General features: G+C 32.2%; 1 protein-coding gene across 2 annotated transcripts; it reads right to left on the reverse strand.

The window, feature by feature from the left end:
- Nucleotides 1-1,020: 1,020 nt before the first annotated feature.
- On the reverse strand, nt 1,021-5,811 carry LOC143067659 (uncharacterized). Of its 2 annotated transcripts, none has more exons than XM_076241092.1 (2): nt 4,309-5,811; nt 1,021-2,614 (listed from the first exon to the last, which is right to left on the reverse strand). In XM_076241092.1, the coding sequence occupies exon 1, from the start codon at nt 5,598-5,600 to the stop codon at nt 4,323-4,325; it is 1,278 nt and encodes a 425-aa protein (XP_076097207.1). In that variant the 5' UTR covers nt 5,601-5,811; the 3' UTR covers nt 1,021-2,614; nt 4,309-4,322. The 2 variants fall into 2 exon arrangements, with proteins under 2 accessions (XP_076097207.1, XP_076097206.1); XM_076241091.1 differs by having other exon boundaries at nt 1,021-2,617.
- Nucleotides 5,812-12,735: the final 6,924 nt, after the last annotated feature.

Raw genomic sequence — 12,735 nt, forward strand, 5'->3', positions numbered from 1 at the left:
GTATGCTTTTTAAATATTAAATCATTTATATGTTTTGGAGTTGAGTATGACGTCCATTTCACTGAACTAGTACACATTGTTATTGAGGGTCCAGTTAAGGTCAACCTCCGGTGCGGGATTTTCTCGCTGTGTTTAAGACCTATTGGTGGCCTTCGGTTGTTATCTGCTCTTAATTTGGTCGTGTTGTTGTCTCTTTGGTAAATTCCCCATTTCAATTCTCAACTTATTCTGGTTAAACTCAATGATTTGAACCTTTTTTTGGTAGTTATTTCAATGAAGCAGTTTATTTGTTTAATCGCAACAAATACAATATGACATTGTCATAATGTCAATAAATTTGACACTCAATTTATATTTTTGTGAAAAAAAGTTAATTATGAAATATAAAGAAAATGGTTTTACTGCCACTTATTAGATTTTTGAATTTGTAACATATTTTTCTGTTTGAAAAGTAGTATTTTTTTTTTTATCAAGGATGATATTATAAAGGGAATTTAGCTAAGTCTATCATATATATATATATAAACTAAATGATGACTCGGGGAAGGCAAGTTGACAATTAGAGTTCATTTAATTTGAATCAAGCCAGTTTTCTCCTGTTCAGAATTAGCGTTAATTAGGGGATTGTTGTGTCCATTTTCAGAGAAACTCAGGTTTCTTGATTGACAAACGATTGGTTGAACCTGAAACAGTAACGCGAAATTGGACTAGTAAATTTCTATTTCAAAAGTAGCATTTTGTTATACGCTTTTGAAGATAAAAGACTGTAAAACATATTCCGTCGTTTTACTGATTACCATTTGAGGAGAATCGAGTCATTTCATATTATTCAAGTAAGTATTCTTTGTTTTATTAGTGTTCAATGCCCATTATCTGGAGTGATTATTAGTGTTCAATGCCCATTATCTGGTTTGATTATTTTTGGATGAACAGTTTGAACTAACATGTTTTGTGTTGTATCGTTGCTTATATATTTGAATGTTACCACCGATGGTTTTTAAAAATAGTAAATTGATTCCAAAACTAAACGAGACTTACCTTGGTAAAAGTTGAAGTTCAGTTGGAATTTAACGTAGTCATCTTTAGTTGTAGGGATCAGATGAGATGTTCGTGCGCATGTGTAGCTTCAGTCTTCAAAGTCGAAGGGTTTGTGCATACAAAAGTACTAAGTACAACATCACAAAAAAGAGGGAGGGATATCGGGAGGGCATCTGATCCCTACAACTAAAGATGACTACGTTAAATTCCAACTGAACTTCAACTTTTACCAAGGTAAGTCTCGTTTAGTTTTGGAATTTAACTACGTCATCCCGTTTCCGGGACCAGATGAGACTTCAAAGAGCACAAGCCCTGAGATAAGTCAAAAAGTTATATTAAAAACCTCCAAAAAAAAAAACAACAAATATATCCCTCCTATATACAAAGTTCATTTACAAATAAAGTTCTATGTACTCAGAACAGCTCTCTGAAAACGTTGTTCATCTGACTCGATCGGCTTCTTGTAGAATTTAGCAAAAGTCTTTTCACTGGTCCAACCAGCTCTTCGTAAAATACATTCCACAGGAATCAGATTATGGAAAGCCTTAGAAACAACTGCTGATCTAGCGCTATGCGAAGAATAAGATTTTAAATTAATTCCTGATTTAGACATCACAGTTTTGATCCATCTGCTAATTGTTTCTCTTGAAACGGCTTTAAACGGTTTCACATAACTTATAAAAAGTTTCTGACTATTACCACGAGCTTGAGCTGTTCTCATCAAATATTCTTTTAAAACAGTAAAAACACACAATCTCCTATCTGGAGGATAAGCAAAAAGTTCAACAAAATGTACATTAAACCCAGGTCTATTCTGTTTTAATAAACCTGAATAAAACAAAGTATAACTATCCTTTCCTTTAACTAAATTGTCTAAACATAGCAAAAACAACGACTGTGTCCTACAAGCCGTGGATAAAACAATTAACATTACTAACTTCAATGTTAAATCTTTCAACGAAATATACTTTACGGGAGATAACTTCCGTAAAAAATTAAAAACTTTAGATACGTCCCAAGTTTCACTATATCTAGGTTCTGAAGGTCGCAAATTATAAACACCTTTTAAAAATCTGATGATTGTAGCGTTAGAGCCAACTGTCACTCCATTAAACATTATTCCTAAGGCTGACAATGCAGATCTTGCACAATTTATCGTACTATAACTTAATCCTTTATCAAAAAGCACTGTTAAAAAATCTAAGACTTCATTTAAAGCTGGTTGAAGTGGATCAATTTTCCTTTTACTACAGAAACGGAACCATTGCTTGACATAAGTTGAGTATTGCTTTTTCGTACTGTCTCGCCAAGACGCCAAAATGATTTTGGAAGCCTTGTCTGAAATGCCTTGGTTTTCCAAATTTTTCCTGATAACCGACAAGCAAGAAACTTTAACTGATTGTGAAGAGGATGAATCTTTTCCGTTCCTGGAATGGACAGAAGTCTTTTCTTTCGAGGCAACATTTTTGGAAAATCTATCAACATTTCTAGTAAAACTGGATACCATGCCTGAGTCGGCCATAATGGTACAATCATCAGAACCTCTGCACTGTCTTTCTGAACTTTCTGTAAACATCTACTAATTAGAGAAAAAGGGGGAAAAAGATAATAAAATACCTCATCAGACCATAAAATACTAAAAGCATTTACAAATACTGCCTCAGGGTCAGGTTTCCACGACGAGAAACTCTTAACTTGACAATTTAATCTAGAGGCAAATAAATCATGATCTGGAGTACCCCAAATCTCCACTAATTTATGGAAAACTTGCTTATCAAGCATCCACTCTAAATGATCGTCAATTTTTCTTGATTCAACATCTGCAGCGTTATATTTACCAGGAATATGTTCTACTGAAATCCATATATTTCTTTCAATACACCAAACCCACAAAAGTTTGGTTATATCATTCATTTGCTTGGATTTTATACCACCCATATTGTTAACATAAGCAATTGCACTAGAATTGTCACAAAAAATCTTCACATGTATATCTGAATAATTTTTACAAAAAGCCTTCAGAGTATAAGAAATGGCTAACAATTCCAGAACATTTATGTGATAAGTTTGCTCAACATCATTCCATCTTCCTTGAATTTTTTGGTCTTTAAATAAAGCACCCCAGCCTTTTAATGAGGCGTCAGTTGTCATAGAAAAATCTGGATTTTTCCTATTAATGACTCTTTTCTGACAATGTAAGTTTTCAACCCACCATTTTAAATCTGCTTTCATGGCAAATGTTATAGTCATATTTTGATCAAAATTCCCAAATGAAAATTTTAAAGCCTGAATCTTTTCAATTTCTAAATTTCTGTAATATAAATGACCAAAATCCACAGCTGAAAGAGTGGATATTAGCAAGCCTATAACATGGGCAACTAACCGTATACTAGCTACGTTTTTCTTGATCAGATTCTGACATTCTAATACAATTTTTTCTACTTTTTCTTTTGGCAACACAACTGTCATAGATACAGAATCAATAATATTGCCTAAAAAGACAATTTGTTTAGCAGGCTTGAACACAGATTTTCTTTCATGAATTATAAAACCAAGCCACTCCATTAAATCATTAGTATTTTGTACATTTTCTATGCACTCATCTTCAGTATCTCCAAGCAAAAGAGAGTCATCAATATAAGCTACATTCATATAACCAAATTGCCGTAAAGTTGCAAAAACAGGCTTCATTAACTTTGTAAAGATTCTAGGTGCTGATAGCAAACCATTTGGTAAACAGGTATATTGAAAAATAGTGTTTTTCCATATAAAACGTAATAGTTTCTGATGTTCCTCTGCTATAGGAACAGAATAATATGCATGACGCAAATCAATTGAACTGAAAAAACAATTTGGTTTCACCAATTTTAAAGCCATTTCAAAAGTGTCCATCTTGAAATGATGGGGAATAATAAATTTATTCAATTCTTTTAAATTAAGAATCACTCTATGCTCATTTGTATTTTTCTTTGGAACTGTAAAAATTGGAGATATATATTGATCTGTATCAAATTTAACTTCCACTATTACACCTAATTTTTTCAAATTTTCTATTTCGTCATTTATAATCTTTTCCTGGCCTTTATCAAAAATTCTTTGATATGGTGTGAGACTTTGAGTGGGTATTGAATTATCAATAAATTCAAGGTGACAGTGTTCAACTGTATCCAAAATAAATTTATCAGAAGTAATTTTTTGCCAGTTTTCAACATAATTTTTCAATCTACCTGCTGTAAAAGGTTTAATATCAGAGACACCCGCTAAACTTACCTGTTTAGCATAATTTACTTCCTCAGGAAACTTGGAACACCTCTCAAGTTTTTTGAACCACCTTGATCATTTGAATACTGGCCTCTACCGCCGTAACCACGGCCTCGACCACCTCTGTATCCACCACGACGAGACCCTGCACGGCCTCTACCAAAACCTCGTCCTCTACCAAAACTACCTCCTCGAGAAAAACCATTTCCTCTACCTCTTGCATTATTATTATTATTTAAATTTCGACCAAGTCTGTTCATGTCTTGAATTTCTTTCGACTTTTGATGGACATTGTCACCATAAAGCATGTCAGTGAAAGGAATTGAGGGTGAACTTAAATGATGATATTCAGGACTTAAATCAAATCTTTGATATTCCTTTCTTTTTATATTAGTCATCTTGTTATATTGTGACAGTAAAGCTATGGAATCAATCCCCAAATCTATGCAAGACTGCATTTCTTGTTGACAGTCGTCACCCAATTCAGATTTTAGTTTGCACAACATATTTAATAATTTTGTAATGTTACATGATGCTTTAACAACAGTCTCTTGATGTTGTTGTATGACCGAATCAAAAGATCTAGTTTGAGGAGAGAGTAAATCCCAAATGAGCTGATTTACTCTAGTCCTTGTAAGAGAAACACAATTCTCTGGTCTAGCTACTGATTTCATCAGTTCATTGTATTTTTCATCAGATATTCCCTCACGGAAAAATTCATTAACCGTGTCAGCTAAAGTGTCATCTACACTTGTATCAACATTATCTTTTGACCTATAAGCTTGAGCAGCAGCTTTAAAAACATTGTCACCCTCTTTGTCAACAGTTTTTTGTTTTTTAGCTGGAGGTTCTGCAACCTCAGTATCACCAACATGATCATTATTGTCATTATTATTTTCATCATAAACCTCAGGGTCTGCACCCTGGCTTTCATCGTAACCCTCAGGCTCAACGTAATACAATTCGTCGACCATCGACTTGAGAGACACAAAATCAGTTTTTTGGGAACTCTGTTCCTGTTGCATGTTCTTCAGAACTGAAAAAACCTCAGCTAAAGTGGGCTCTTTACTAGCTTCGCCAGTATTTTGACTCAGACCTTTAAGTCTTGAAGCAACAGTTCCGGCCTCGCCGGAGCTGACAATTTTTGCACCACTACTACAACTATTTGTATCGTCATTCTTTGAACGAGAATCATCACCGGATGATTTTCTTTTAGGATTTTTACCTTTTGCCTCATTTGAAGCACTTGAACCTTTCTTCAAGGATTTTGAATCAGTTTTCGAGAGCATGGCATCCGCCATTGTTTAAACCAAAAAATATCAACTGCCGTAAAACGGTCTATTTATCGTAAATTTACAACAGAGAAAAATATAAAAAAATTAATATAAACAATAAACCCCTCGAGTTTATTTACATATTAAACAACAAAAAAATAACTACCTCGTAGTTATTGTGATAAAATATTTCATTATAGAAGCTACAATTACAGACCACGTCTGCCTTCTATGAAATAAAGCTACGAACTGAGGCTACACATGCGCACGAACATCTCATCTGGTCCCGGAAACGGGATGACGTAGTTAAATTATAGTTAGTTACATGTTCATTTAAATTATATGTTTCTATTACTATAGGATTAAACACATTTTTTCTAGAGGTTATTGATGTGTAAACCCAGGACTTTTATGTTGAGTTTGTGAGTAAGAGCCCCGGTTTACAAATCAATAACCTCTATAAAAAATGTGTTTAATCCTTATAATTCTTCAGCCAAACATTTGTGATATTTAATAAACATTTTTTTTTGTTGATGGCTACTATATATATTTACCATCAATGGCAAGTCGTAACTAAGGAGTACGCCGCCATCTTGACTTCATAAAAACCATAAATGTCCGATAAATACAACGGAATCTTAAATGAAATAGCACCTACCTCAAAAACTTCATTTTAATCAAATGTTATCCGAATTTGAAGCGTACACGTAACGAAATAATCTTTCCCTTTACGTCTATTCGTATGACGTCGTGTTTTGCCATGACGTAAATTCGCCAAAACCTTCATGAAATTTCATTTTCGAAGCTTTAGTGCATTAAATTTCTTTTCTTTTTTTTTGTTTTGTTATATATGTACTAGAATAGTCACAATTGTTATGAAATTGTTTTTAAATCTCAATTTGCTGAAAATCCCGGGATCACTGCAAGCTTGTGTATCGCGCATGAATAGATTACAAAAGTAGTTTCGGAAACATGGTTTATCAAAGTGTAAACTTAGAGGAAAATTCTCATTGACCAATCCAATTCAAGTATTTATAGATATGCAAATCATATAAGAATTATATGTATTTGCAATATATATTATGTTATTACTGTGTCCATGCCGATGCCTTCGCTCATCCCACTTAAGACCATGCACAAGAAATTATGTTGGTTCAGTTCAAGCTTAGAAACATGTTCAGTCCAAATCACCTACAAACTCAATTCGGATATAAACGTAATGCATTTATTTAACTAACTTTTTTTTAAGATTGCAATTAAAATTCTTTATTATGTATCACTCCATTTCTCTCATGAATAAAAACATACGAGTGTTGATAGCTAAGTTTCACATTTTTAGGGGTTTTGGACTTCGTGTCATTGGTAAAAAGCATGAAGTACGTGTAAATGTAACGGTTTATTTCTTCCTCTGTGATATTTTATCCTGAGGACAATTGGTCCCGGTAATTTTTTTCCAGGCATGGTTTTTCCCAGGTTGATTTTTTCCAGAGGAGTGAAATCGATCTGTGGTTTGCGGATAGTATGTACCGGTATATATTTTAAAGATATTAATATAATATATTCCTGAAGGTGTGTTCTCATTTCGCCTTAGCTGTGAATCCCAGGTAAAAAAGGTAAAAAATATACTAGGGCCAGATGGGAATTAAACTAAGGCGAAATGTGAATTCAGATAAAAATATTAAATAAACAAATTAAACCTCTGTGTTTTTATAGCAATTTTAACAACATTGAATTAGGGATTTTTTTCTCTTTAATTATTATTTTTAATAAAAGTGACAATTTTGTGACAATTTATATGATTTTAACAGAAAAAAAAATCCACAATAAAACATGAGTCAGTAGGAAAGTTGCTTCTTTTATGCTTAATTTAATGTAAGTTTCAATTGTATAAATTTTATGCAACCGGAAAGTTCTTAATAATCAGTCAATTATGATCCTTTACATTTTGCAACACAAAGAGTTTAAAAAAGAAAGAACAAAATGTATTCCCACAAACTTGTTTACATATATTACAGAAACTTAAAAAAAATAAATAAAATAATATATTTTTTTTTAAATTGTGTTATTATAATTATATATATAATAAAGATGATACATGTAAAAATACAAAAAAAAAATGTGGTATAATTGCCAATGAGACAACTCTCCGCAAGAGACCAAAATGACACAGATATCAACAATTATAGGACAACATACAGCCTTCAACAATGAGGAAAGCCCAGACTGCATGGTCAGCTACAATAGGCCCCGAAATGTAAAACAATTCAAACAAGAAAACTAACGGCCTTATTTATGTACAAATAATGAACGAAAAAGAAATATGTAACACATAAACAAACGATAACCTGTGAATTACATGGTATACTATGACTTGACTTCTTCAAGCTTGGTCCAAATTATATAAGATTCTTTAATCTCCTGGAAAACATCGCCAACCAACATATTTACCTCAGTATGATGATGTAGCATCTTACATCCTCAAACTTGGAAACTAAACGAACTTTGAACATTCAAATGTGTACATCAGTGCCTTATTTTTTTCACAATATGAACTATACGGAAATAATTCTTATGTTATATGTATTAGACTAAGTGTTTTTTTCTCATGCTATTATTAAAAAATATAACATGTACATTTTCTATTTAAGTATGCAAATTTAAAATTGGGTTTCTGAATTCAGTGCTGATTTAGATATGAAATACAAATGTATTTGTTATGATAGTATGATATATTTGTCTTTTCTTTATTCATTGAAATATGAAATATCCATATACAATGTGTCATATCTAATAAGATTTAATTTACAAAATATAACGCATGAGTAAAAAAAAATCAGAAAAAGAAGAGCAGCTATAAAAAAGAATTATTTAAAAAGTGGGACACCAAACATAAATAAAATTTCATGGTAGAATTTGACATCAAAATAACAAATAATAACTAATTGCAATACAAACAAAACATAACATAATTACAATGTTTACAGAAGCTCCCATTTCGCCTTAGTTAATTCTTATGTACCTGAAAATTTGTACTAAGATAACTGGGATTAATTTTATATAATTATTTTGACAGCTAAGGCGAAATGAGAATAAGCCTTTCTGAATCTATTTTATAGTGAAATTTTTCCTTGAATCTTATTTTTTAAATATTCATTTATATAAAAAGATGACTTACAACTTGATTTAATAAGACAGATATATAACAGGTAAATACTATCCAGCTGTTAAACATGCTTTTGTTCCAATATATTGTTATGCTAATGATTTATCTGATTTCCATATAATCAACAACTACATCTCTGTCCCCAGACAAAACTATTTATATAGTTAAAAATATCTTCATATTTATATATTCATATAGTGAGAGGTTTAGCTAGCTATAAAACCAGGTTCAATCCACCATTTTCTACATTAGAAAATGCCTGTACCAAGTCAGGAATATGACAGTTGTTATCCATTCGTTTGATGTGTTTGGACTTTTGATTTTGCCTTTTGATTTTTTATTTTCCTTTTTGAATTTTCCTCGGAGTTCAGTATTTTTGTGTTTTTACTTTTTTCATAATCAAATTCTTCTACTACTGTTAACAGTAGTAATGCAACTATATATTTCTACCTTACTTTTAAGGTAGCACAATACAAAGATTTGTTAACTCCCAATCAGACAACTTTAAACTGATGTAATTTATTTAATCCTTCTTTATATTTTATAAATGAGGTACCAAAAGAAAGAAGAAAGATTAATCTTTGAAATTGTGATAATTTCATTATGGCATAATTATTACATAATTAATTATTATGTAATTAGTTGCTATATTGTGATGTCCACACTTGAATGAATTTAGCGTCTTTGTTCTTCACAGCATCACAAAGTATTATATAGATTCTTGTACAACACAGGTTGACCTCCAAAACTGTGAGATGAGTGGAATTACATCAGTTTAAAGATGTCTGATTGGGGATGAAAAATCTTTGTATTGTGCTACCTTAAATTTATATTTGTACTGAGATCTGAAAACAACTCACTTTTACACGTATTTCACTAACCTTATTTAATCATGATATTATTTCACAATTACGAACTTTGAAATTACTTCTGGTTTACTTCCCTATGTTTCATGATAATTTTCTTTTTAAAAGGATGATATTGACTTGAAAATTTCAGGATTATTTTTCAATGATCATTTGTGAAATTATTGCCCATTATAATACTTTTTTTTTTTTTAACCATTTCGCTTTAATTCAAATACACTATTATTATTTCATAGTATTTTTAAAGGATAAGTTTTTTCTAATAACTATTCAATAAGTTAACTACCCAGATAGAATTTCGCGGCAAAGGAAAAAATATCCCAGGGAAATATTTTCCTCCGGATAAAAAAATAACAACAACTACTGTGACATTTTTTCCTCCGGATCAAATTTCACCCGGATATAATTTTGCTTTACATAAACATTATCAGCAGGTTGTATTTGTGGATAACAACCATGACTATACTTTTTGTTTTTGTTTCATCCAAGGTAAAACACGTTATGTTATACCATTTACATTGAATGTCAACTTTGCATTCATTAAACCAACAAATTTTCGATATTTCTTTCAGAAACCAAACATGTTTCCATGTTAATTTTTGCTCAAATTATTATTTGTTCTCATAGCACCGTCTCGACATTTCACTGTTACTTTTCAACGTGGTTACCGCAATTGGATATCAATTTGTGTTGAAATATACCTACATGTATATGAATATTGGATATTTCATTCAATTCAATTTACAATATGTTTTTTTCACACAAATCATACACATGTCATGCTGTCCATCATAGATCCTTAATTGGAACAGTATACTTATAATTATTATTTTTCTTATTGCTTCAAATGGACACAATGCAGGTAGAGTTGCCACAATTTCAAAGGAGTTTGGGTTCACTTAGTCTTGATTATTGATAGAAAAATGCTACCGCAAATTTAAGATCGAATAATGTTACATTGTTGGGCTTAGTGGGATATTATTTAGAGATTCGTAAAATCGGGGGAATGATGCATGGAACACGATTCAATTTGAATTATCTCCCGTCTACCATATACATTGTACAAAAAAACAACATTGCAACCATCAATTGGAAATACCAATGAATTCGTTCGATGATTATGTCATGCATAGTCCTATAATATAAGACGCTGCAGGTTCATATCATTTACATTCAACGTTTTTTATCGGATGTTTTTTTTTTACTATCAATGTTGAACCGCGTGCAGCGTCTTATATTATAGGACTAATGTCAGGCAATGGTTTAACGCCAGAATTAAGACGTTTTCTCGATTGAATTGTTTTACAGTTGTTATTTCGGGGCCTTTTATCGCCGACTATGCAGTATGGGCTTTTCTCATTAATAAATTGTTGAAAGCCGTACAGTGATATATAGTTGTTTTTTTCGGTGTCATTTGGTGTCTTGTAAAGAGTTCTCTCATTGGTTATCATACCAAATCTTCTTTTTTATATGTTTAAATACTCTTTCCAAATGAATTAAGGTTGTGAGGTCGTTGATACAAATCAGAATTAAGAAACTGAATGGGTATACACATGATTATCTCTCACTAAAAGTAAATAGTTCCAAATTTGGTGACTACCGGTATGTTGAACGTATCTATCCCATCGAACTTGAGATAAAGGATTCAACATATGCAGTTAAATCTGCCTAATGTCTCGGCTTACAATGAGAGTTTGTTGCAAAAGGAGATGCATGCTTTCAGCTTCCCAACGGCGTTAACTTGACATTTCTATGTAGCAAAATTTTAGCAGCGCCTGCATACCTGGAGTATAAAACTCCCAGGTGATATGATATTTCAGGGTTAGTGTTTCCTATCATGATTTCCTAGATAGAGGGTTGCTGATTACAATGAAGTATTAAACCAAGAGTTCCAAATGGTGAAGCTGAAATCATTCCTTTGTAGATTGTACATTCGCCATAACGAGTTGGTTGACCATTATGGAATATATCCGTTTCACAGATGGTAGCAGATTTGTTCCTAATGTCGTATACGTAACTACAATTTTGTCCCCTTTTCACGAATGTGACCTTCCGAATTAGATTTATTACCAGAATATTCTCACATGAGCAACACGATGGGTGACACATGTGGAGCAGGATCTATTTGAGATCACCCCCAGTTTTTGGTGGGGTTTGTGTTGCTCAGTCTTAATTTTTTTTATAATGTGTTTGTTTGTACTATTGCCAGTTGTCTTTTTTTCGTTTTTTTGCCATGGCGTTGTCAGTTTATTTTCGATTTATTAGTTTGACTGTCCCTTTGGTATCTTTCGCCTCTGTTATAATCAGAGATCATGTGAAAGCCCTGATTTTTCATGGATTTTGCATAATCACTAAAATCAATTTTTTTCATTGATAGTTATTTCTTGCAAAAATATTAAAGATCAAAGCGAAAAACAATATTAATAGGGGAAATGTCGCCAAATAAGCATGCGGAAATGCGTGATTCCCATTGCGTGAGACTTGACCGTCCGTTTTTATCTTTTTAATTGGTTCCCTTTTCATGCCGGGGCCTTTCGTGGCGTATATGGATTTTCAATTTTGTACATTGTTGGTACGACCGGGTTAACTTAAATTTAGATTCTTACACCCTCGACACTTTGGTTCTGGTGAAAAGATGTCTCATTCACAGGCACTTGTCTCAGAAAAAAAATCCTATATACCTTAATATAACATTATATATAACATGTTATATTAAGGTATATAGGAAATTTGTCTAGAGACAAGTGCCTGTGTGCAATTCCATTAAATTAATTCCAGAACTCTCCTTCAGTTTAGTTCGTTGATATAAAAAATGTTGAATTCAGTATATTCTCCATATATATGTGATAGTGTGTCATTTTATGAAGGTGATCCTACAAAAGGATGCTTTACTGGCGTACATGACAAAAGTCAGCGCCTTTTTTCAAATACACTTTAAAGACACTCGGCCCAAAAAACACCTCGGACCGTTTTAAGCCAAATCTGCAATGCCTAAAGACCGTTTCTAATGTAGGATTCGATCGATTTTTGAAGAAAGACGTCGTTTTTCTACCCTACACATTTCATAACAATTATATTGATACATCCAAAATAATCTGCAGTTCAATACTTTTTTTTACTTTATTTCAGTATT

The sequence above is a fragment of the Mytilus galloprovincialis genome, chromosome 3 (assembly GCF_965363235.1).
Source record: "Mytilus galloprovincialis chromosome 3, xbMytGall1.hap1.1, whole genome shotgun sequence".
In the NCBI taxonomy this organism is placed as follows: domain Eukaryota; kingdom Metazoa; phylum Mollusca; class Bivalvia; order Mytilida; family Mytilidae; genus Mytilus; species Mytilus galloprovincialis.